Source organism: Ips typographus, linkage group LG1 (genome assembly GCF_016097725.1).
Source record: "Ips typographus isolate SLU linkage group LG1, UJ_Ityp_2.0, whole genome shotgun sequence".
NCBI classification, from domain to species: Eukaryota; Metazoa; Arthropoda; class Insecta; order Coleoptera; family Curculionidae; genus Ips; species Ips typographus.
The window spans coordinates 20,875,111-20,899,829 of record NC_138422.1 but is presented as its reverse complement, the minus strand read 5'-3'; the positions used below and the strand labels follow the sequence as shown (position 1 = coordinate 20,899,829).

General features: G+C 36.8%; 1 protein-coding gene across 4 annotated transcripts in view; it reads right to left on the bottom strand.

Annotated features, from left to right (window-relative positions):
- LOC145739206 (putative inorganic phosphate cotransporter) overlaps positions 1–24,719 on the bottom strand; it is a 76,415-nt gene that overhangs the window by 8,351 nt on the left and 43,345 nt on the right. For 2 of the 4 annotated variants that reach the window (XM_081994636.1, XM_081994653.1), the window contains exons 6-8: positions 24,397–24,696; positions 24,099–24,337; positions 23,561–24,041 (exon numbers count right to left, since the gene is read on the bottom strand). In XM_081994636.1, the coding sequence (XP_081850762.1) occupies positions 23,853–24,041; positions 24,099–24,337; positions 24,397–24,696 (728 nt within the window). In that variant the 3' untranslated portion in view covers positions 23,561–23,852. Of the gene's footprint in view, positions 1–4,107; positions 4,297–4,356; positions 4,457–4,511; positions 4,761–4,809; positions 4,998–13,203; positions 13,495–23,560; positions 24,042–24,098; positions 24,338–24,396; positions 24,697–24,719 lie in introns of those variants that run through there. The other 2 variants (XM_081994662.1, XM_081994644.1) reach the window with 2 other exon arrangements.

Genomic DNA, 24,719 nt, shown 5'->3' with positions numbered 1-24,719 from the left:
AGCATACGTAAAAGTCGCCAATTTGAAAGAATGTGGTCAAAGATTAAAAAAAGGCGATATAATAGCCAAATCCGAACCAGTACTTATGGTGACTAAGGAGTCGCACGAAACAAAACCAAACCCCGACAGTGACCTTCCTGAGTGTTTGGTGCACTTAATGAAAAAGACGAGCTCAATTTTGACTGATCAAGAAAAACAGACTTTTGGCCGTTTGCTTCACGACTACAAGGACGTGTTCGCCTTAAATGAAACGGATTTGGGAAGAACTCATTTAGTGAGGCATAAAATTGAAACAGGGGATTATTTGCCCATTAAACAAAGACCCAGACGGCTCCCATTGGCTAAGCAGGCAGAAGTGGAAAATCTTATACAGGACATGGCGGATCGCGGCGTCATTGAGCCATCCACCAGCCCTTGGAGTTCTCCTGTGGTACTTGTTACTAAGAAAGATGGGTCGACAAGATTCTGCGTGGACTATAGAAGACTAAATGAAGTTACTAAGAAAGACAGTTATCCCTTGCCCAGAATAGATGACACCATAGACACTCTGGCTAACGCAAAGTGGTTTTCCACCTTGGATCTAAAAAGCGGATACTGGCAAGTGGAGATGGATCGACGGGACAAAGAGAAAACTGCCTTCTCAACTGGAAATGGCTTGTGGCATTTTAACGTCATGCCTTTTGGACTTTGCAATGCTCCGGCAACCTTCGAAAGATTAATGGAAACTATTCTACGAGGATTGACTTGGAAAACCTGTCTTGTTTATTTAGACGACATCATTATTATGGGCAAAACATTTGAAGAACACCTGCAAAACGTTGAAGAAATCTTCAAGAAGTTCAGAGGGGCAAACCTGAAATTAAATCCGAAGAAATGCAGCTTTTTCCAAGAAGAAGTCGAATACTTGGGACACGTTATATCGTCAAAAGGAGTAAAAACCGACCCGAAGAAAACTGAAGCTGTAAAAAATTGGCCTGTTCCGAAAGACAAGCATGAATTAAGAAGTTTTCTGGGATTGTGTTCCTATTACAGAAGGTTTGTTCGTGGATTTGCTGATATAGCCAGACCCCTACACAAATTGACGGAGAATAACCAGCCCTTCGAATGGACTACAACATGTCAGGAAGCCATGGAAGAACTGAAAGTAACCCTTTGTTCTCCACCAGTTTTGGCTTTTCCACGACCTGGGGAAGAGTTTATTGTGGACGCAGATGCTAGTAATATTGGTTTAGGCGGAGTTTTATCTCAAATCCAAGATGGTGAAGAACGAGTGATCGCCTATTTCAGCAAATCACTATCAAAGCCAGAGAGAAATTATTGTGTAACCAGGAAGGAGCTGTTAGCCGTAGTGAAAACAGTCGAGCAGTTTCACAAATACCTGTACGGACAACGATTCAGACTAAGGACGGACCATGCCTCTCTGAAATGGCTATTTCAATTCAAAAATCCAGAAGGACAAATAGCTCGATGGTTGCAAAGACTTCAAGAATATGACTTCCAGATTGAACACAGAAAGGGACGTTTGCACGGAAACGCGGACGCAGTGTCACGAAGACCTTGTGTGGAAGGTTGCAATCACTGTAAACGCCTGGAGATAGCTGAATTTGGAAAGCCTTGTCGAAGGATCGCTCTGAAAAATGACATCGCATGGGATCGGGAAAACTTGGCTGCCGATCAACGAGAAGACCCCGATTTAGGACAGATAATTAACTGGAGAGAGCGTGGAGAAAGACCAAATTGGGAGGAGATTTCCGCTAAGTCTCCAACATTAAAGGGATATTGGGCATTATGGGAGTCCCTTATTATTGATGGAGATTTACTAAAAAGAAAATGGGAAAGTCCGGATGGGAAAGAAGAACGACTACAGGTAGTTCTGCCAAGAAACCGAGTTAGTGACGTACTGAAAGAAGCCCATAATGGAATTGGTGGAGGGCACTTTGGCATCAACAAAACGTTAAATAAAGTTAGGGAAAGGTTCTATTGGCTACAAAGCCGCTCAGATGTAGAAGATTGGTGTCGGCGTTGCGCAGACTGTTTCAGTAGCAAGGGTCCCAAAACTCGGAGCCGAGGATGTATGAAGCAGTATAATGTCGGAGCTCCGTTTGAGAGGATTGCCGTTGATATAGCTGGACCTTTTCCCAAAACTAATTCCGGAAATCGCTATGTCTTGGTCGCAATGGACTACTTCAGTAAATGGCCAGAAGTGTACGCAATACCAAACCAGGAAGCCGCTACTGTAGCAGAAGTTCTGGTTGACAACTTCTTCTGCAGATTTGGAGTACCGAGGGAGCTGCATTCGGATCAAGGGCGTAATTTCGAATCGGCAGTATTCACGGAAGTTTGTAACCGATTGGGAATTAAGAAAACCAGAACTACTCCATTACACCCACAGTCAGACGGAATGGTGGAACGTTTCAACCGGACACTAGACAACTACCTAAGGACAGTCGTCGATAACAATCAGACAGATTGGGATCAGCACATTCCGTTGTTCCTGATGGCTTATCGATCGGCAGTACATGATTCCACTGGCAAAACACCAGCTAGTGTTGTCTTCGGAAGGGAGCTTCGTTTGCCAATGGATCTTCTTTTTGGACGACCGGAAGAACCCCCAGCGTCTTGTGATAGCTATTCAGAAAAATTGGCGCAACGCTTGCACGTGATCCATGAGGAAGTCCGGCAGAAGTTGAAATTTGCAAGCGACCGACTAAAGACAAGATATGACAAAAGGGCCAACAGCAGCGGATTCCAAGCCGGTGATCAGGTCTGGTTATACAATCCTGCTCGAAAGAAAGGAAAGTCGCCGAAGCTACAGAGGTCATGGGAGGGACCCTACGACGTTATAAAGCGTCTGAACGACGTCGTCTACAGAATACAGCGAGGACATCGGGCGAAAATGAAAATAGTTCACCTGGATCGACTTGCACCTTACCGACCACCCAAAGCTGGTGAAGTTGATGATCGGGACGATCAACTCTAGGAGGGGGGCAGTGTTGCAAAGCGAACTTTTGATTATTAGTTAGGATTTCTTTAGTTATTTGTTGTTACCCCTGTATGTTACGTTGCTTTGTTTACGTTCTACATTCTTTTGTCTGTGTTCTAGAAAATCCTGGCTCCGTTGCTTATATAGAGAGAGATTTATGTTATAGCTTAATGAGTGTGAGAGAGAAAGTCAATTTCATGAATATTTGGGAATTTTCTAGAAACCATGGAAGCCTATATAAGCAGCTGAACCAGGCCTGGTTAGTTAGTTGTTGAATTGATGGTTGTAGTGAAGTTGAAGTTGTCAGATAGCGAGGTTAAGTGTCAGTGTCAGTTTATTGTTTGTAAACAATATACAGTGTTGTACAAGAAGTGTGTCATTAAGGAGTACGACGGTACAATATTGTAGCATCAATGAACTTAGGAATTCAGAGTAATTAATAAGAAATGATTGATGATTCAAGTTAATAAAGCGTAGTAAATTTTATCACATATTTTCACATAAATCAATAGCCTAATTTTCATTTTTTTGTACGTTGTAAACTTTATTACTCATGTCGTACTTATAAGATTAAAATTATTATAAAGTTATTTTCCGATGTCGAGAAGGGTTAGTAAAATGTGATGGCGGTGTAAAATGTACCTTCACAAAAATGATTTTTTATACGACTGTTAAATAATAATATCATTATTATTCACTAGTTTTGAATAGATAATAGACCCATCACCTACTCGTGAGTAATCATTACTCACTGCATCACATACTCACCAGCCTAACCTAGCCTTAATAGTTCGTTTTACAACGCTATAAAAAATGTTTGTCCCTGGTTAGTTTTCGATATGAGCCACCCTGTATAAGGAACTTCCTGAATTTAGTATTTATTTTAAAAATATTAGTTAATACATATTTGTGCACAAAAATTGCATAGTACTTTCAATTTTCTATGCAATTACTACTGATAAGCGTCCATTGAACTACGTCATCAGAAAGTCAAACAGCCTCGTTGAGATTTCTAACAATAATTCTTAATAGAAAACACATGTTATTACTCTTAATGGTGTTCACGTTACAGGTTTCTCGTAATTACCTCACAAGTTTAAAGCGCAGATTAAACTTATACTTACAAAGCTCCCTATTCAGATATTCTTTCTCTTTGTCGCTGATAAAGGGATGACTTTGTGGGTCGGAATAGCACAACAGTACCCAGAAAATAAACCAGATAATTCCCAATGCACCAAAAAAGTAGAATACTGAAGCCCAGTCTTGTGTGTACCTAATCAGCTCTCCACTGATTGCATTACTTAAAATAGTACCTAAAATTCAAAAAAATTTATTAACTATTTAGTTTAGAATTATTAAAAAAATGTTGCTACCGAATTGACTCCCAGCATAAACTAGACTGCCGATAGTAGCACGTTCTCGTAGTGGTACCCATTTTGCTAATAAAGCTGTCAATGCTGGATAAGTAGTACCCTGAAAATTTTAAAGTGATCTTTCTGCAAAAATTCTTAAAAATGTAAGTACCAACCTCCCCAAAACCTTCAACAACCCTGAGTGCAACTAATACTTTCCAGTTTCCTCCAGTTCCAACAATAACCCATGGGGTTATTAAAGTAAATATGGCGGTAGACAGGATACCAAGTCCTAAAGAGTATTTTCCTCCAAATTTCTCCGCCAAAATTCCTCCAGGCAGATGGGTCAGTACATAACCCCAATAAAACGAACTTAAAATTAAACCTTGAGTTTTTTCATCCCAGTCATACAAAGTGCTTTGATCCTACAATAAATACAAGTTTTAATAGTTCTAGCCTGGAATTGTTCTTTACTTTTATAGCGCTGCTGGTTTGGTTGGATCCTTCAGGAACGCAGGCATTAGGATCGTAGTATTCTGTAGCATTGAGGGGTATAACCATTTCGGTGATTGCTAGAGATAGGGAGACTCTCATTGTGTAAGCATTTACAATTGCAAAAAATCCCATAATGCCTAGAATATACCTTTGCGGTATGAAGAAACCTGAAATAAAGAAAATGTTTATAGTTAATTTTCAAAAAACAAAATACTTTGTTGAAAAATAGTTATTCACATATCTAGGGAAGAAGAAGATTATGCCCGCTGTCAAAGTTTTAGACTGTCGACATTCAAACTGCCCGTTGTGAATGACGACATGCTTATTTGCTGGTTCGACCCTGTATTAAACTAAAACAAAATTCTAATGCAGGTGAATACTACTCAAAAAAACCTCTAGTTTGAGGTATCTTTTAGAGTTGGGTTGCATAGGGCTTAAAGGGTGAACCACACAACCAAAATATGAAAATTCTAGTACTCTCTACCTGCATAATATGTATAAGCAGTAAACTAGGACGGGTAGTTGTCGTAATTATTGATTGAAGTTTTCAGTTCGAGGTTAGATAATTATTGACACTTTTGTTTGAAAACAAACGAAATATTCAGTCTGAAATCAGTTACGGTAAGTAACGGTACATTTGGTGATTTTGTGAAGTTGGATTGGAGATACAGAACAAGAAGAAAGTTGATGAAAGCAAGAAGAGAACTGTTGATTGCTATAAGTACCCTATCACAAAGCGCAAAAATAGACGCAAAAAAGATAGCTAGTTGAAGAAGATAAAAGCAAACCAGATAAGTGTGCAATGAAATTATCTTGAATACATTTCATGATTTTACTTTGTTGTACACAGATGCATGTGTGGATGGAGATACACTAATAAGAGTGGTTTTGGGGTGTACAATGCTTCAAACGGTTGGGATATTCAAAGAAGAACAACTTATGCCATGGACATATGCACCTCAGAGATATGGGCAATGGGTGTTGATTTTGTCTGATTCCAAAAGTGGATTGCAGAAAATCGCAATGGTTGGTATCGATAGTACTAATGACTTCTGCACTTTGAAGACAAACGAAAAAATGTACAGCCTGAGGGAACAGGGGAGGAAAGTTGAATTTTTGTGGATACCTGGCCATTCTACCATTAGAGGGAACGAGGAGCTTGCCAAGAGAGGACAGTTTCGTGATTGGGGATAAATACAGACTTTATTATACGAATTTCTTGAGGGCTATGAAAGATCGTATGTAGACTTCATGGATTAATTCTTATAGAAGCATAGGAATACATAAAGGTGAGTGCATATTTGCGCATACAGAATGTGCCTCCAAAGGTACCATGGTTTTCAAAAATTAGCTACAAAAAGAGATAGTTTGTGAGCGTGGTCTGTAGGATGAGATCTGGACATTGTCTCATTCTAAAGCATAAGGCTAGAATGGGTATCTCGGATTCCTCAGATTGCTCTTGTGGAGTGGAGGGAGATTTGGATCATGTTTTCTTGGGATGTGAAAGTCAGGCAATTAAATCTTTGTATGGTAGATTTGCGGCCTTTTTCCCGACTCCTTTGCATATGGCGGAAATTCTCAGTGAACCACAACCCCATTACACAATGGGTTGTCCCCATTGTGTAATGTCCTGATTCTTCCCAGGACGAGAAGAGTTTTTACGGGTGACCCTTAATTGACAGTCTGTTTGTAGGAGGGGGATACCTTGGCAGTTGCTGAAGCATCTTAGACAGGAAGAAGCTTGGCTAGATGCTGTTAAGCAAGAGGCCGTTGAAACAGAACAGAAAAAACAAATAAGTCAAGACCAGTTGGAGGCAAAATTGGAAGCAATGCAAGCAAGCCAATAACACATACTGTTGTTGAGAAGAAATGCAAACCAGTCAAGACCGTATGCTGTAGGACATAAGAAGATAAATCAAGGACCAGTTAAAATGTGTGATAAATGAAATGAATGACGAAATGAAAATCAGATGGTATTATTCGAGGTAAAAGTGACCCATAGGGAGAGAGAACAAGAATAGGCGGTGTGGAGAAAACTGTTCAGAATCTACAAGGAGTTTACAAGTTGCAAGAAAAGTCACTGAACTCAAGTATACTTGCCAAACCAAATGCTGGTCCAAATATTAAGCCTCGAGTTTATGAAGAAGAAGATGGTAAAACCTCTTGGCAAGTTTACAGAAAACAGTTTGAGACTGCTGCGAAGGCAAACAACTTGAACAGTGAGCGACAAAGCCACGACTTTGGTTTTTACTACGTGAAGAAGTCCTGGAGGTGTTGCAAATTCTAGACGTTACTAACTTTTAACCATGACGACTTAATCCAGCTCTTGGAAATAAGGTTTGAAAATTAGCACTTAGGACAAGTTTACGAAACCCAGCTGTCGAGCAGATGTCAAAGAAGCAATGAAACCGTGCAGCAGTATAAAACTGACATTGCTCATTTAGTTTAACAGAACTTTTAGCAAGCCTTACGTCTAGCCAGATGACGCACTCTTGCCTACGCCTCCTAAGTCCAACGAGAACATATGAAAGAAAGAAACTGTACACCAGAGTACAGAAATCTTTATGACAATCCAGACCACTTGATCACTCAGGCAGTCTTGACCCGTATATTGAAGACCTTTCCAAAGGAGCTAATAGCAATATGGAGTTAAGTAATGAGGCAGAACAATTGTAGTGAGCAAACCAAGTCGTTTTTTTGTTTTTGAAATGCTGATGGAACTATAGAGAAAAAAGGGAACCTTCTACTTCAATATTCTAAAAGGAGCTAATAGCTCAGAAGACCGGAGATTCGGAAATGTGGAATATATGAAGGCAAAATAACCGAAATTACCAAACAAAACAGTCGGTGGGCGAAAATACAGGGTGATCTATTTTATGCCTGGGAAAGTAAAGTTAGGTAAAGAAATACACAAAACATTCACATGGAGACAAAAATTTTAGTTTAATATAAAGATTTCACTTTGCTTGTTTTCCTTAAGCATGGAAAACAATACCATTTAAATGTCTTCCACAGGCCCTCCTACAGGCCTCAATCTTTTTCTTCTTTATGTTCTTAAATTTAGTCTGTTCTATCTTGTAGAAACATTAACATTAACGATTATTCTTTGTCCTGTAAAAAATGTTTTATAATATGTCAATATCATTTAGACTTGAATTATTCAAATTTGCTTTACTCAAATATTTTTCAATTTCTCAATATTTTTCGCAAGTTTTATTTGGTTTGCTTCTGTCCTTTGTTAAGGATTAATACAAGGAAATAAACTTCAGGATTTTTTGATTGCAAAAGCTTTGTCCTGTACCAAATCTTGTATTCTAATCTAGGTAGATACCGGGAACATGACTGATTCTATTTGAATGAAGATTTGTTGACATGACATGTATATTGTGTTGGCTTATCGAGCTGAACGTCTCTTTTATTGACTTATTGTTAAGGAAATTAAAAACAAATAAGCGCTAAACAGTTGAATTTACATATAGCTTTCTTCGACATTAAAGTTGTTTTGTATTTTATTAATTTGAATGAAATGAAAAGACGCAGTTTTAAGGACAATCCTTGATTTTGTCTTTTATAAATTATAGAAAAATATTAGTAAATCTAACTTGGGTGGATTCTGTGATCCTGTGCATCAAAAACTTATTAGATATAGTGAAAAAAGTAAACTCAAATCAAAACTCATTATTCATTAACTAATTTCAAATAAAAAACTGTTTGGAAACACTATTTCTCTTAAACGCTGTGTTTACCTTTTATATTCTTATGGAAATATTAATTTTTGCATTTTTTTTAGGTCTTTACAAAATTCTAATCGTCTAATTCTAATCGATCGAGGGGTTCACACTGTAAAAAACCAAATAGTAGATAACGCCAAAGTCAGTTGAACGTGATTAATTTTTTACGTATTTAAGTATACCTGTTTATGCTAAAAATTGTGAAAACCAGGAATAATTAACCAGATAGCGCTTATCTAACAGAAACGAAGCGGATAGAGATTCATCATAGGTCATATAAAAGTCATCCCCAAAATAAGCAGTTAGCGAAAATAAATGATAATGTTCAGTTAAACATCTTATTGCAGTTGCAAGAAATTCCTATTAGTTCTACCAGGAATATTATAATATATACAGAAATTAAAATTTTGTAGATCAAAGAGAAATATTTTCCTTGTAGATTGTAGCTCGGGTTCTTCTCTTCTTTCTTTGAAGCCTTGAGGCCTCTTGTTTCCCCCGTTTATGTTTGAGATTGCGCCACATTATCAAAACATCATGTGTTCAAGAGTTGTTTCCTCATTCTCACAGATTATCTCTTTTAACTCCAAAAAGAAGGTTAATATCTTTTTCTGGATTAAAGAGGTCTGAAACATGTGATTGTGAGTAGATGAGGATATTTTTTTTTTGTTTATAAATTTGCTAATTAGAGTAGCCATATGCAGTTTTCATGTTTTTCTAGTTCTATCCGCGTAAGGTGACCTCCCAAGCGACAGTGTACTCAGAAGAAACTTGTGAGTAAATGCACCTTTTCCTCAATGCTACAAATTATCTACTCTTTCCAGTTGTATCCACCAATAAATGTCTTAGAGTGCGAAAATACGGTGAGTTACTCTTGGCACTTTGGTTCCTCCAATTTGACATCTTATTTGTAGGTGCGGTTCCCAAAGTCCCAGAAAGGTTCTCGCCCCTTTTTTAGCTGGAATAATTTCTTATTTCCCTCCGTTGTCCTGAATCACAGAGCCAGGTGACTTTATTTTTGCATGTTGAGCTCAGTGCTCATGTCATGGCTCCTTGACTCTCTGAAATTTTGTCATATCCTGTTTGCCACAGCTTGTGCTTTGCATCTGAAATATACTGTGATATTTTTCTGTTGACTCCAAGCATTTAGTTTTTGGCCCGAACACTTCTCCTCCTGTTCCTCGTGTGTCTTGGACTTATTACTACTTATATTAATGTGTTCAACCAGACGGTAAGTGATGGATTTCTTGGTCTACTCTCTTACTTAACTTAGTAAAAAAACTTAGCCGCAAAGTTATATTTTCTGATGGTTCTATCTTTCAGATGTGAAACACTTTCCGATAGAGATTCCAAGCTCTCCTACCTGCCAGCGTTTTCTCTCCAACTCTGTTCTTAGCTATTCTATGCAGAGAAGCTTCGGAGGCTCGCTGGATACTTATATACAAAGATGTGAGGTCAAAAATGACCTCCATTGCTATCGTACACCATATTCTCAGGACTATCATACTTAAGCATTAAACAACTTCTCGAAAAGTGTTAAGGGAAATGTGGAGCAAAAAAGCAAAATCAACAAAATATCTAAATAAAGCTGTTTACTCCATCATTGGAACTACGGAGAACAAGGACATATCTAAGAGCATTTATTCGTCGCAGTTGAGTGGTGGTATGTGGCTTAAGACTGGTAGCCATTGCGTGGGAGTTGGTTTGATGACATCAGCTATCCTTCTCATGGTGTTATTTAGCTGCGCATCTATTTTATGTACGTGTGGGCTGTTTAGCCAAACTGGAGCGCAGTATTCAGCAGGCTCATGACCATGCTCCCCATGTTGTACCGCACAGCTTTTGAATTATGTTGTTTCTTGACTTCAGTTTTTCTGCAGTTTTCGATATATGCTCTCTGAAAGATAGTATTCTATCAAGGGGGGGGTAAGTAAGGTGTTTTCAAATTGTATGTTAAGTTCTTTTCTGACGAGTTTATTATTCAGGTGAAAGCAGGTAACTTCTGTTTTGGTGGCATTAGGTTGGAGCCTCCACTTGCGATTTTCCTACTTCTTCCAAATTCGTTGTTAGGGTCTCCTCTGACTGTTCAACAGCACTGCATCTTGTTGCAAGTACCCAGTCATCAGCGTATCCAAACTTTCTTGATCTTGTTTCTGGCATGTCGGCAATGTACAGGCTAAAGAGGAGTGGAGCAAGGACTGATCCCTGTGAAAGACCGTCCTTTAGGAGCTGATGTCGGATCACATGACTACCTGAAACACTCGGTCGTTCAGCATGCTGTCTATCAGTCGGGCTGTTAGTTTGTAGGGGATTACACGTAGGAGCTTGAATATCATGTCTTCTTTCCACTAGTAGTAGTAGGCTGCCGATAAATCGATAAATACAGCTGAGGTTTTTAGTTTTCTTTGAAATCCTGCCTCAATGTGGGTGGTGAGTGATAAGACTTGATCTGCACAGCTTCGTTTAGGCCGGAAGCCAGCTTGTTCGACCGGAATTACTTCAAGTATTCTTGCGCTAATTCTATTATAGATAAGCCGTTCTAGCAGCTTATAGGTCGCAGACATATTGGTCTGTAACTCTTGGGGCTATCAGCTGGTTTGCCTGGTTTTAATATGGCGATTATCTTCGATCGTTTAAATTCTTTTGGGATATTGCCAGTTTGTATAATATCTGTCAAAAGGTGAGCCAACCAAACTTTCGCGTACTTGCCACAGTTTATTAAGAATTCAGGGTGGATATTGTCAAACCCTGGAGCTTTTCCTGGCTTGACATCTTGAAGAGCATTCGAAACTTCTTCGCAAGTGTAAAGGCGAGAATGTTCTGTTTCTGTGGCTTGGGCTTTTAAGGTTTTAAGTTCTCGTTTGACCTCAACTGTATGTTGTTTATCCTTGGGTGCTCTGGATGTAACTACTATGTGTGAAGCGACGGCATTTGGGCTGACAGTTGTATTTTGTCTTTGTTTGGGGGTTCCGCTTCCTAGTTTCCTTAGTAGTGCCCACGCCTGTTTGCTCGATGTCTGGAAATTCAATCTTCCTACAGTTTCTGTCCATTTTTCCCGTCTCGCCGCATCTAGGCTATGAAGTAGCTCTTCTGCTATTTCCTGATCACCAGTTTCAAGAAAGTTTTGGTACAACTCGTCACTGTTTTGGGACCATCCGGGTATGTATTCTCTGCGGTAGCCTCTCGGTATACACTTTTTCGCATTACCGCCAACAAATCTGTTGTAGTTTCTACTGGTAGAGGGTATCCAACCTAAACATTTGTCTAATTCCGTGGAAAACTGTCCAGTTGGCGTTTTTGAAATTCTACCTTGGGCGACGGATGAAACTTTCTTAAATCGAAAAGTGCCAAGAAGGTATTTTTGAAGATTACAAGAGAAAAAACGAATTTTCCAGTTATTTTATTAACTAGAACTTTGAGTAACAATCACAATTTGTTTCACTCTTCAGATGTTACATACAACTTCCAAAGTTTTCATGAAAATCATAATGGATTTCATTAAATTTGAAATTCACACAGAATTTCTATTTAAAACATGTACCTATCTTTGTATGCTGTACTGCTACTAATTTTGTATTAATAGCCGGAAAAAAACATTGTTATCAAAGTTTTCTAACCTAAAATTCAAAAGATTTATCAGCTGTTACACGTCATTTAAATCACTTTTAAAATCTGCCTTAAAAAACAGGATTGCATTTAAAAAAATAAAATTGATGATGTCGGATTTCAAATGTGTCAGGTTTTAGAGGGAAAAAAGTTGCAATGACAAAGTGTCAATAAATTTAAATTATTTCATCATATAAGCTTACAATAAAATTAAAACGTTTTTCCGAAATGTTGTATTTTTTCGGATATTTCTCGAAGTACTTAATCGGATTTTTTTAAATGTTAAAACGGCATAAGATTGAACTCCAAATTAGGCAACTTTGCCTTCATTTAACCAACTCTTACTGTTTTTGAGATCCTCATACTTAGACACGAATTTGTGGCACCCTGTATTGTCTTATAACTGGAAGTACTAATAATTTTTTATGTGGTATACATAATACAGTTGGGCCCCTAACTACAAATTTTAGAGATTTCTTTAATTTCTCGAATTTAACAGTTACATTCTGAACATTTATGCTATCTTGCAAAATTTCCGTAACCCTAACCGTTTCCGAGATATTCGACTTTTTTTACTTTCTTTGAAAATATTTTAAATATGAGAAACTATGGGAGTAACTACTAATAGCCTCCAATTTATTTTTTGGAAAAATATTGTTGCTATTTTAGTATCTAATTACTATTTATATTTACAAAATTAAAGGAAGTATTTTTCTTTTTAATAACTAAAATTTACTCAGACCCATGTTTTATCAATTACCTTTTGACTGTTTATTTCTGTGATATTATTAATTAGTGCATTTAGATTAAGGAAATAATAGTTATAATAAATTGTTTCCGAAAAATTTATGAAGTTTTTGAGATTCTGCCCTACAGTGAGACGTTTCAAAATCTCTCTTTATCAATGTAAACTCTTTCTAATAAAATTGTTGCCCAAAACCTTTGTCTAAAGTAGTTTTTTTGTATTTTTTGAATGAAATAAGACAGTAAAATGTACGCTATGATAGACTATACAATTTTACAATCAAAATATACTCACATTTTGAAACTGCCAGCCTCCATCCGGTTAACATAATTACTACACTTAACGCACTTTTTCAGAGTTTTATTATCAACAACTTAATTTTCTAAGAAGATTTTGTTTCCGCAAACCAATTTAATATTGCACAAATAAGATGACATAATAAATTACTAAATATAACCTTTTTTTCGTTACAATGAATGAAGTAGCCTGCGCGGTTTCCTACTAGGAACTAATTCAAGAAAATTTCTTAACAGTGACTTTGATGGTATTCGCCATTATACTGATTTATCACGGTATCGCGGGTATTGTTTGCGATAACGAACTTATTAAGTGAATAAAAGGAAAAATGTTAGTTTTATTCATTTGCACTTTGTGGCTTAGTGTTATTATAGCCACACTGAATTTTCTACGGAATTTGTGGAAAATCCGCACTCAAAATTACTAAACCACCAATCAGCAAACAATACGGCGAAACTGTTTACATAATAGTAGATTTTACGGTCATCCGTGTTTGGTATACTAATTTGACTAATTATAGGTTTGAATTATTAATTTATAGCTGGCGTTGATTGAAATGTGACCTGGGAGTTGCAAGGGTAAAAAAATAATTTGCTTTTCCGATTTATTGCGTTATGATTACTAATAATTTTGTGCATGTTGTAATGTAGGTTTGTATTTCAGCGGATATACAGAGTTTCACAAAACTCTACGAGAGCTACGTCAACTGATTATTGATTAAAATTTTATACAGGGTATTCCAATTGTTCCGGAAAGATCTACAGTCCCAGGGTGGTAGATGCAAAAATGCACTTTTGGAATATCACGTGAAGTTAGTAAATCTATTTATTGATTTCTTGTTCTTCTGATTTGTTGTTTAAATTTTATCTTCGGTTCAGGTATCTGTACACCATAATTCGAAGGATTTAATTCTTTTGAGATCTATTTTCTTTAGTATCCATGTTTCACCGGAGCTCTCTATATTTTCCAGAGTCCAGTTATTGCTGATCAGGCCATTGTCAGTCTTCTCTTTATTATAATAACCGCTACTTTTTGATATTGGATGTGTCATTTTTGTTTATTTTTAAACCATAGTCTTTACTGTAATTTGTTCATTACAATTATTACTTTTTTGTAGTCTTCAGCAAACATCAGCTTCTTTCTAATAATTCTAGCCTACATCATTTTGGAGCGTTCAAAAAAGGCAAAATCATACAATTCTCTACTTAAAGACACTTAAGGAATTTCTTGACATAACTTTGTTATATCTACAGATTTCATCAAGTAACAGCTTTTACTATGTTCTATTGGTTACAAGCCTATTCAATCGAATGTTTTTATACAAAAAGATCTTGAAAAGTTTCTAGATAATGAACAGATGAAGACGATTTAATATTAAAGGATATAAGCTTATTAAAGTCACCGTTGATAAATTACTATCTTAATTGTAACTATTGCAGCAGGAATTCGAATTCGGGAATTGATAATTATGTCTGTAGACGATGTAGAAGATATCCCCTATCTTGTAAATGTTGTTTCTTGTGAAAGAATAGGTACGTCAAGGGGATACATTATCGCCAAAGCTATTTATTCATTCTGGAAGACGTCTTCAAAAAACTTTAGTGGGAACAAAATGAAATAAAGATTGATGGATCATTCCTAAATAATCTACGCTTTGCAGATGACATCGTCATCATTTCCAGAATGTGATTTCCAGCAACATGTGCACTACCATAAATGTTGCATCAATTGAATAAAGATTCTGAAAGTATAGGGCAATTAACATAAACAAGACCAAAACAATCTTCTTCTTCTTCTTATTCATATTTAAGATCTCGCGATCTGTCAGTTTTGCAGGTTCCTCTGGATCATTTCCTGGGAGGTGGACTGCCAGCTGTCCTTCCATCTCTTAGGTGGTCTTCCGGGTGCTCTTTTTCCTATTGGTTTTCCTTCAAATGCGATGCGTGGCAGTCTTCCCTCTTCCATTCTTCTCACGTGAGCGTACCAATATCTTTGTTTCCCCCATCTTACGATGTCTTGCACCCCACATTGTTTCCTAATGTCAGTGTTCCTAATTCGGTCTATTCTTGTTTTTCCCATTATAGTCCTGACCGTTTTCATTTCACACTTTTCGTTTTGTTGGTTTCTTCTCTGGTTTCTATTCCGTATGTCATGATTGGCCTGATACAAGTCTTATAGATCCTGATCCTGGCTTCAGTACCTCTGATATATTATTATGAACAAATGCAAATATCATCTTATAAAGACAGTCTCCAAGGGAAAGTTGATGACAGAAGAAGGAGAATATTATAGCTTAAAAACTGAAGAACATGGTTCTCAAAAACTACTGTTTAAAGCAGCCGTAAACAAAGTTACCATATCCAGGATGATCGCCAATATTCGGAACGAATAGGCACTTGAAGAAAAAGAAGATACAAAGAAAATTCATGATACGAAAGGAAAACTATCAGAATCCAATGCGTTAGACAAATATGGAGAGAAACTTTGCAAGTGACATGTGCCCATGTTCCAAATCGGATGCGACGTCATTCAACAGTTCAAATCTTGTGCCCAACTGTGAAATGGCGTCACATCCATTTTCACACACTAACCCATGTTACTTACATCAATACGAACGTATATTGTTTTTGGTTCTACAGTACGTATTCTACACAAAATGCTAGATATATCTATTTCGTTTCTGAGTTATTCAACATTTTATTATGTGTTTCGTCAGATTAAGTAGAATTGGTTCGAATAGCATTATCAGCAAGTAGGATCTTTGATGATAATCATCAAGTGCTGATGTCGTCTCAGCTGGGAGCGTCCGGTCAATAAGCCGCCGTTCATAGATTATGCTTCGTATTTTAGAGCCTCAGCATTCTTGGAATAGCTGCTGGGATAAAGATTTAGACAGACTGCTTGGATGCTTAGATGGGACAGAACTAATTTGATCCACTCTTTTAAATAGAGTTCAACGTTTGTGAATACTGGAAGAAGCTCTAACACTATCTAAATGCATGCAAATCACGGATTTCACAATTAATAAAGCTTCCAACAATTCGGAAAAACACTGCCAAACGCTGGAAATGACGCTTCCATTAACAGTAAAACCATTAAAACTGTTAAAGAAAAACTGTCATAAAATTCAATCTGGTCTTCCTTCTTCGATGTTCCTGAGCTAAGTTAGTTTCAAGTATGAGCACAATAATTTCAAGTATGCTTCATGTGAACTATAGTATATTAAACTGTTTTTGATATATTGACATTTAAAAAATGACATTTTCACATTTTCAAGTGTCAACGGTTTTGGAAAAATGGCTTCCATGATCTTATCTTAACTTTTTCCTCTGTCTATCGCCGGTTTATATTGAAAAGTTTGACAGACGCCATTTGTTTACTGTATTAGAACTTTTGACACCTGTCAAAATTAGTGGGATTGCTCATTTATTTGATATATATCTTATTTTCAGCTTTTCTTATATTGATGGAAGTATTTTATCGTGGGACGCCCTGAATAATATGTTATTTCTTAGAAAAAAAATGAGAAATCCGTAAATTGGTATCATTGACGCAATATCAGGCCTGATCCGAATGTTGACAGCATTTTTGCTGAATTACTTAAACCTCATCCCACAAATGACACAATGTCAATAACGTCAATTCTTTGAAAGTCTTAAGTGTCAAATCACAAAACAGAACACCTTATCACTAATCGCAATTTTGCCATATCAAGAGTCAAATACACTGAACGTTGTTAGTAACACTATTAATAAGAATGTAACAAGACTAAAACTACTATTAAGTATATTGTAATAGTCTTTTTCTACGACTGTTCAATATGCTTATTACTATCTAGTTTTGAATAGATAATAACACCCATTAGATACCCGTGAGGAATGAGTCATTACTCACGGCTATTACCTACTATAGTTCAGTCTATACGCGGACACCAACAACATAGCAAAAATCAAAGTAAAATAGAGTGACGTAACAGTGAAATAAAACTAAATAGTTATAAATAATTTTAAATGTAACGTTTGTAAACGTTTGCTTCTTTATCAAATTTGATGTTTGATTTTCCTTTTTGATGCATTATTACGTCGTATTTTGACAAATGACATTTGGCTGTCAGTTACAGCTCTGTCTTTTGTTGGAACCTGGAAAACTGTGAAACTCAATTCTCTAGTGCTACAAAACAACGAAACCTACTTGAAACGTAACAACACCAGGGTGACTTTTGGTTGAATGTATTTTATACCTTTATTTTTTAACATTTGTAAATTTGGTTGTCTGTTTCTGACTTAATTTTTGTCTATTTTTAAATATGACAACCGTTAAAATCGTTCCCATAAATTCAGTCAGTTAAACAGTACCATACGTACTTTACAGCTTTATGAGTGGAATTATGACATTTGGCCGTCTTAAAACTTCGTCAAATTCGATCCCATGGAGGTACAAAACAACGAAACATACTTGAAAAGTAACAAAATCAGTGGGACAACAATGTATTGTGTGTATTTAAAATATCTGTATGTGTCAAGAATTTGACAAATAATTGTTGTATTTGTATTGTAATGTTATTTTTCACATTTACAGGCGATGTAGGAAAAGTGTTGCAACATGATGTCGAAAAGGCAAACGAGTATAATGATTCATGTTAAAATTATTGCTTTTTAACCTTTTAGTAAGTTAGTTACTTATCTAAGATATTTTTATTATGAAATAATGACAAATAAACAAACTTAACTCTCGAAGTCATTTCCTAAATCAGATTTGAACAGTTTTGGAGGTATTGACCATTTAAAAATTAAACATTTACATTTCATAACTTAGTAATACTAATAAGACCATTTGTGGGTTACTTGAAATGGAGCACCCTGTACAAGTACACATGTAACGTACATGAAAATATGTCATACGAAACTTTGAATAAAAATTAAATACATACTTTAGACTCACAGTAATAATGCATTGTGCATTGTGTATGTTATCAGTTCAGATATTAAGAGACTAAAGTAAAATTATATCAAAGTTATGTTGGTTTGACAATGTCTATGACGTTTTTGAATCGTTAACGAGAAACACGTTGCTGAAAAGGATATTGCACGCCTAAAATTCCTGTTTTTTTTGTCATTTTTATGATGAAACTTAAACCTGATTTGTATCACTATGGTAGTATAGTGTCCTTCACTTAGGTTATTAATGTACATGATTTATAGACACGTCCTGTTTCATTCCAATAAGTTTTACTTTCAACAACTAAGTAATTTTTTTTTTAATCTAAGCTCATTAGTAACTCCTTCTTAGTCTTCTGAAAAATATTATTACTTAAAAGTCTAATTCTACAAATAGTACTTGATAACAATGTATAAAAACATTAGCATATATTAAACGGTTCTGCTTAGACTTCGCATTCTTTTATCTAGACATAATAATTAATTACATAACTAAATACGTGCATATTGCAACTGAATGAGATTGTTCCTATCTACTTGTATTTTAATGACTAAATTGAATAATTTGCAAATAATTTAACAATTTTAAACGAGAACAGTACTGTTTGTTTAACCGCAAATTAACCGTTTAAACTTTCATTTAACGATCATCAGAGTGATTTTCTGTTGTCATTTTTATCGATTAAAAAAGCGATTTGCAAATTTTCACTATTGGGTTTTCCTTGTTCCTACCAGATCCGTTTCTAATCAATTTTGTCGTGACAACCTTGGGGTCAGACTGAAAAAAATGCTTAAGGTTTTAATTACTATTCATGGGTCATGTAAAGGAACAGATTATCTAACTCACGAGACGACCTTTTTAACTTGACCAAAACCGTGTGTTAGAAAATTATATGACCATCAATTTAATTATGGGTTTGCCACCCAAGATTGCGCAACTATGGTTTTATACTAAGTTATAATTTTAAATTTTCTTGTAAAACAGAAAAAAATATGGAAATTTAATTATCACTATTGCACCTGTTTCTTACCTACCGTCTACCGTAATGCGTTTGCATTGATAATGAACAGTATGAACGTTCCTAAGCCAAGTTGTTTTTTTATCAATAGATTTTAAATTCCAAAACAAAAACGTTAAAATACAATTGTTTAAGTAAAATGGCAGGGTGTTGCTATAATCTCTAATGTCTAAAAGCACACTGATTGTCTGTAATAAACAACATAGAATATACCCGAGACTGTTTAACTGTTTTAGATTGAACTGCGCAATTTTTTACGTCGAACAAATTATTTTGCAATTTGGAACCTTGTCTCTCTGTAGATGTAAAAGTAAAAAGAAATATTCAACAGACCGTAAACTTTTGAGAATGATTTTCAGTGTTACGAAATTAAGAAGCTAGTATCATAAATAAAACATTTTAACAAGAAAGTTTTTACCCTGCAAAAAAGGTGAAGCAGAAAGAAACAAGGATGATAACCCGGCGACACGTGTTTCTGCTTTTTGGCTTCATCAGGCAAGTAACTCCATCTGTATGAAAGGAGGCTCAAAATCAACTGACATACACATGGTGAAACATAATATACGAAATACGGGTGTAAATGAGTTTAAGTTTACCGAAAGCAGCCCACGTGTCACTCGTCTAGATATCTCCGCTGTTTGATTTTCTTTTCCTCGTTTGATTTTATGACCTAAATAATTATTCTCAACTATCTGATCGTTTATGTTGATATGAGCACTATCGGGACTCATTGTTTTGGTCAAATAACAAACAGGGAAGGATAACAAGGCTTCAGACGAAACAGAACTTCAGATATTATCAAACAACAAGAAAAATCAATCGAATTTAATACACCAGCATATGTCTGCTTCATCGAGTTGACCAAGGCATTTGATAGGGTTCGCCTCTCCGACATCATAAATATACTGATAGCGAAAGAAACGCCAGGCACCATCGTAAGAGCAGTCCGCAGTCTCAATATGAACAACATGACTAAAGTAAAGGCAGAAGATACTTATACGGAAGAGATACCGACACCAGGAGACATCAGACAAGGTGACAGCCTTAGCCCATTTCTGTTCAATCTCTTAATGGACAGAATTATAGAGGAAGTATCATCACTAAATATGGGATTCTGAATGGGACAGAATAAAAGAATCAGCATGGCTACGCCGATGATGCAGCTATTTTTGCAGAAACGGGGGACGATCTACCGAGACAACTACATAAATTCTGCTAGGTCAGCGAAGCGTTGAACATGACCATATCTATAGAAAAACGAAAAGCATTACCTTTGCTAAGGATCCCGTAAGATGTAAGCTGGTAGTTCAGGACAAAATCATCGAGCAAGTCTCACAATTGAAATATCTGGGTATGGATCTGTCGAGCTATCACGACCCAGTAAAGGACCTAAGAAGCCAGATCAAGAAAGCGTCTGCCATGTCGGGCTGCTTAAGGCGAATACATGCGAAAGGATAGCAAGGTCAGGATCTATAAGACTTGTATCAGGCCAATCATGACATACGGAATAGAAACCAATAAAATGAAAAGAATGCTTTGAGTAGCCTAAATGAAAGGTTTGTTTTTTTTCAACTAGTTGAAAATAACATTAACCTTCTTCTTCTTCTGGTGCCGTATCAGGTCCTGATACAGCACCACAATGGCAATCACAATGGAGAGTTGCGCTCTGTCTTCGCTGAGTCTAAAGAGTTGTTCTGCGCTTCGAATTCCGTTCCATTCTCTAAGATTCCTTAACCACGATGCTTGTCTCCTACCGACTCCTCTACGGCCTTCTATCTTGTCCTTCATTCAAGTTGAAGGATACGGCATTGATCACCCCTGAGTATGTGACCCAGATAGGCAGCTTCATTTGTCTGCATGGCTACCCATGGGATTCGGAGCATACGTCTATGTAGCCACATTTCAAATGCTTTAAGACGATTAATGGTTGCTGATTCTGCACTTGACTTCTTTATCCGGGTCGAGATGCTCTGTAATGTAACAACCAAGATATTTGAAACATGGAACCCTTTCAATGTTTTGAACATTAATTTTTTTTTAAAGTGCACCATCATTATACGGCTGACGACTGAAAACCATAAACTTAGTTTTAGTGATATTTATGTTTAGACCCATCTCTTGTCCCCAAATGGGACCCATACCGGGCGGACCTGGACAGGGCCTTCGCACAAATTACAACCAACACCGGAGAACTACAAGGATTTTGTGGAATCAGGAAAACGAAATAGCAAGAAGGTTCATCCCGAGGGGATGTCCCAGTTAGCAAATATACGTCTCAAGACGTCCAAATTACGTGATAAAATGACATATGACGTAACCTTTGCCGTTATTAAACGTTAACAAACGGCCGAATTTCACAGCAATAGTGACGTGAATTGGTTCGTAATCAAACGTTGATGAGTTACTAATTACGACCACACACGGCAAATGTAACATCCTGGTTACGTTCTGTAACATTTTACAGGGCTGTATCTCGTTAAAGGACGTATCAGGACGTTCCTTCTTAATGAAAATCTTATAGTTATAAGCGACGTCAGGAGATGTTACGGTGACGAAACTGATGGATTGATTGAGACTTAAATAACGTCTTCTAGCCGTATTTTAACGTTATTGGTGATTGCTTGCTCACTAGGTAGGACAGAATTTATACCCGGGGTGGGGATATCGGACAGCTGCTGAGAAAACATCGCAAAGGAAGCCGACTTTTTCGAACCCCATTTAGCACAGTCTTTGACTTCAACTTCGCCTTTTGGTAATAAGTTTATTACACGGGTTTATTACCAGGTTTTAGTTGCGGAAGGGTTCAAAAAAATAAAGCTACTGAAAGTGTAACGAGTGAATATAAAAAAATGGTGGGTATTGCTATGCAAACCGGAAAATTGCATGCAAATCACTTGCAATGACAAATGATTGCAATGACAACGATTAACCCATACGGCGTGAGATAAGGCAGTTTATGTATGCTGATGACACAGCGCTAGCAGCCCAAGGAAATAGTTTCCATGAGGTAGAGAGAAAACTCACAAATGCCCTGAACGACCTTGCTACCTACTACGAGCACAATTTCATCCGACCCAATCTAGCAAAAACTCAAGTGTTCGCCTTCCACCTTTGCAACAGGGAGGCCAAGAGACAAATGAACATAGTGTGGGGTGGCCAGCAGTTAGAACACTACCCAACTCCAAAATACCTCGGGGTAACACTAAATCAAGCTCTCACATATAAGCGTCACTGCCTTAACAACAGAAAAAAGGTATCAACAAGAAACAACCTTCTCCAGAATGGTGTGCATCCTATTACGCAAAGCAGGTCGACGTCTCTCTGAATCAAGTATATAGTTTGCCTAACAACAGGTTGCCTGAAGCACTTTATAAGGCATCAGGTATTCGCTCTATCTCGAATAGCACCGCCTCACATCAGGAGAGATGTGGCCGCTGAGGCATCCGTCCTATGGCCATCAACCAGCCAGTCTCAGACTCCGATCCAGGACAAAAGTGTCAAAAGGAGCACCTTTGCGTATATCTCAGAAAGTCAGAAGGCTCCAGAAATGGCACGCTGAAGTCTAAGACCCAATCATCCAACAAAGAGATGAGTTGGCACCGCGACATTTCCTCCTTTACTCAATGTGGACGAGAACGCTCAACAGATTTGACACAGGAGAAGTGCAGAGAAGGTCTGCAAAAATGAGGAATGCTGCCAGAGGACGAAAACCCTCAGTGCTCCTGTGGAGAAATCCAGAACCCTTCAGGCCTGCACTGACATTGGACAGAGCTGCACAGGAAACTACCTAAACTTACCAAATGTCAAGGCCATCAGAGCCGCAAACTTTTGCAAGGACATAGTGTGATCAGGACACGAAAAGTAACTATTAAACATAAATACTACAAACAGTATATCGTTGAAGTCGTCTCCACGGGTCATATTAAACGGTTACGTAATATACACCAGAATTTCGGTCTGTCATACTTTGTTGTGATATCATGTATATTGCTAAGCAGTACAAATCTTTCGTATAAATGGCACAACTTTTATATAAACGGTTTTTTTTTCAAAATCAATACAAAAAATTAAATAAACGGGTACAGGATAGCCAACAAGTTTGCTTATGTTTAGCTAAAATGCGTTATTGAGCATTTTGACAAAAAAGGTTAATTTTAGCATACAAAAATTGGTATTTATGACTACTTTTTGCATAATAATCGCATAATAATAAACCCATAAGCTTTTGAGTTCAAATGCAGGATCCTATACATAATATTAAAATTTGTATACAGTATTTTTGTATACTTTTTTCCACAAAGTGAATTATCACAATTATGGAACATAGTTAATCATTTAAAAGCAATTAAAACGGTATTAGTGGTTTGAGAGGACTCTGAAATAAGTAAAACTACCAGGTTATTATACAAGATATTTACACTAGTTTATAAACAATATAATATACAAACTATAAAATACACATTTACAACATAAAATACAATATGGTATAAAAAAATAATAATAAGTAATTTGCATTGTCGTGCAAAGTGACTTCATCCCATTTTTGTTGGTTTCAGGCACGACTTTTTGTCAGTAATACTGATTTAACAGCTTCATTAGTGTAAATAATTACTATTAAGCGTTTTATTTGTGATACATTTGCATCTTCAAAACGTATTCTTTGACATACCAACATATTTCATTTGGAAAATCAGCATTTACTTTTCTCTGTGATATTTTCGGGATTTGTCACATAAGCTGATTCCAACGGTTTGTCTTTTTCCTCGTTGGTGTTCCAGGTTTGAACTTTACCACTTCCAAACATAACGAAAATTATATTAGTTACTAGAAATACGCCAAAAGCTATCCAAAATACTATTCTCCACTCTGCTTGTGTGTGCTGAAAAAAAGCCAATTATTTTGATGTTTTACTCGCACAACAATTCAGACAAATTACGTTTTCTGTCAAGGCCCCCACTAAATAAGGTACGATAATTCCAGTCAGGCCTCCTATACCATTAACAATAGCCATAATGGTTCCAGCATAATTAGGGCTAAGATCCAAAGCGTTCACTTTCATGCCACAGTAAAAGGTTCCCATGAAACCCATAGCAATGGTAAACATCCCTACTGCCAGCATCCGATCACAACCCACATAGGTGGCAATTACTATAAATATTGCTGGTCCCATGGAAGCTGAAGTAAAATTCTCTCACTTATTTACCAGATATCTGAATTTTTCTAGTTAGACTTACCTACGGTAGTGAAGAACTTCCTAGCAGTGCAAATCTTCATATACCCTTTGTGAATCAGCCAGTCACAGAACCAACCAGAACTCATTGAAACCACCCACATCAAAATATAGGGCACCGATGACCAAATACCATTTTGTTTAACATTGAAATGAAGAACGTCTTTCATATATTTGGGAAGGTCGGTCACCATAGTAAAGAAACCCCAGTCGTGTCCTATCTGAGCTAGTACCAAGGCCCATATTGCTGGAGAACTGAGAATTGGCTTCCAAGGAATGACTTTATCCTTGCTTGATATGTTTGCTAAATACAATAATGCATAGTTA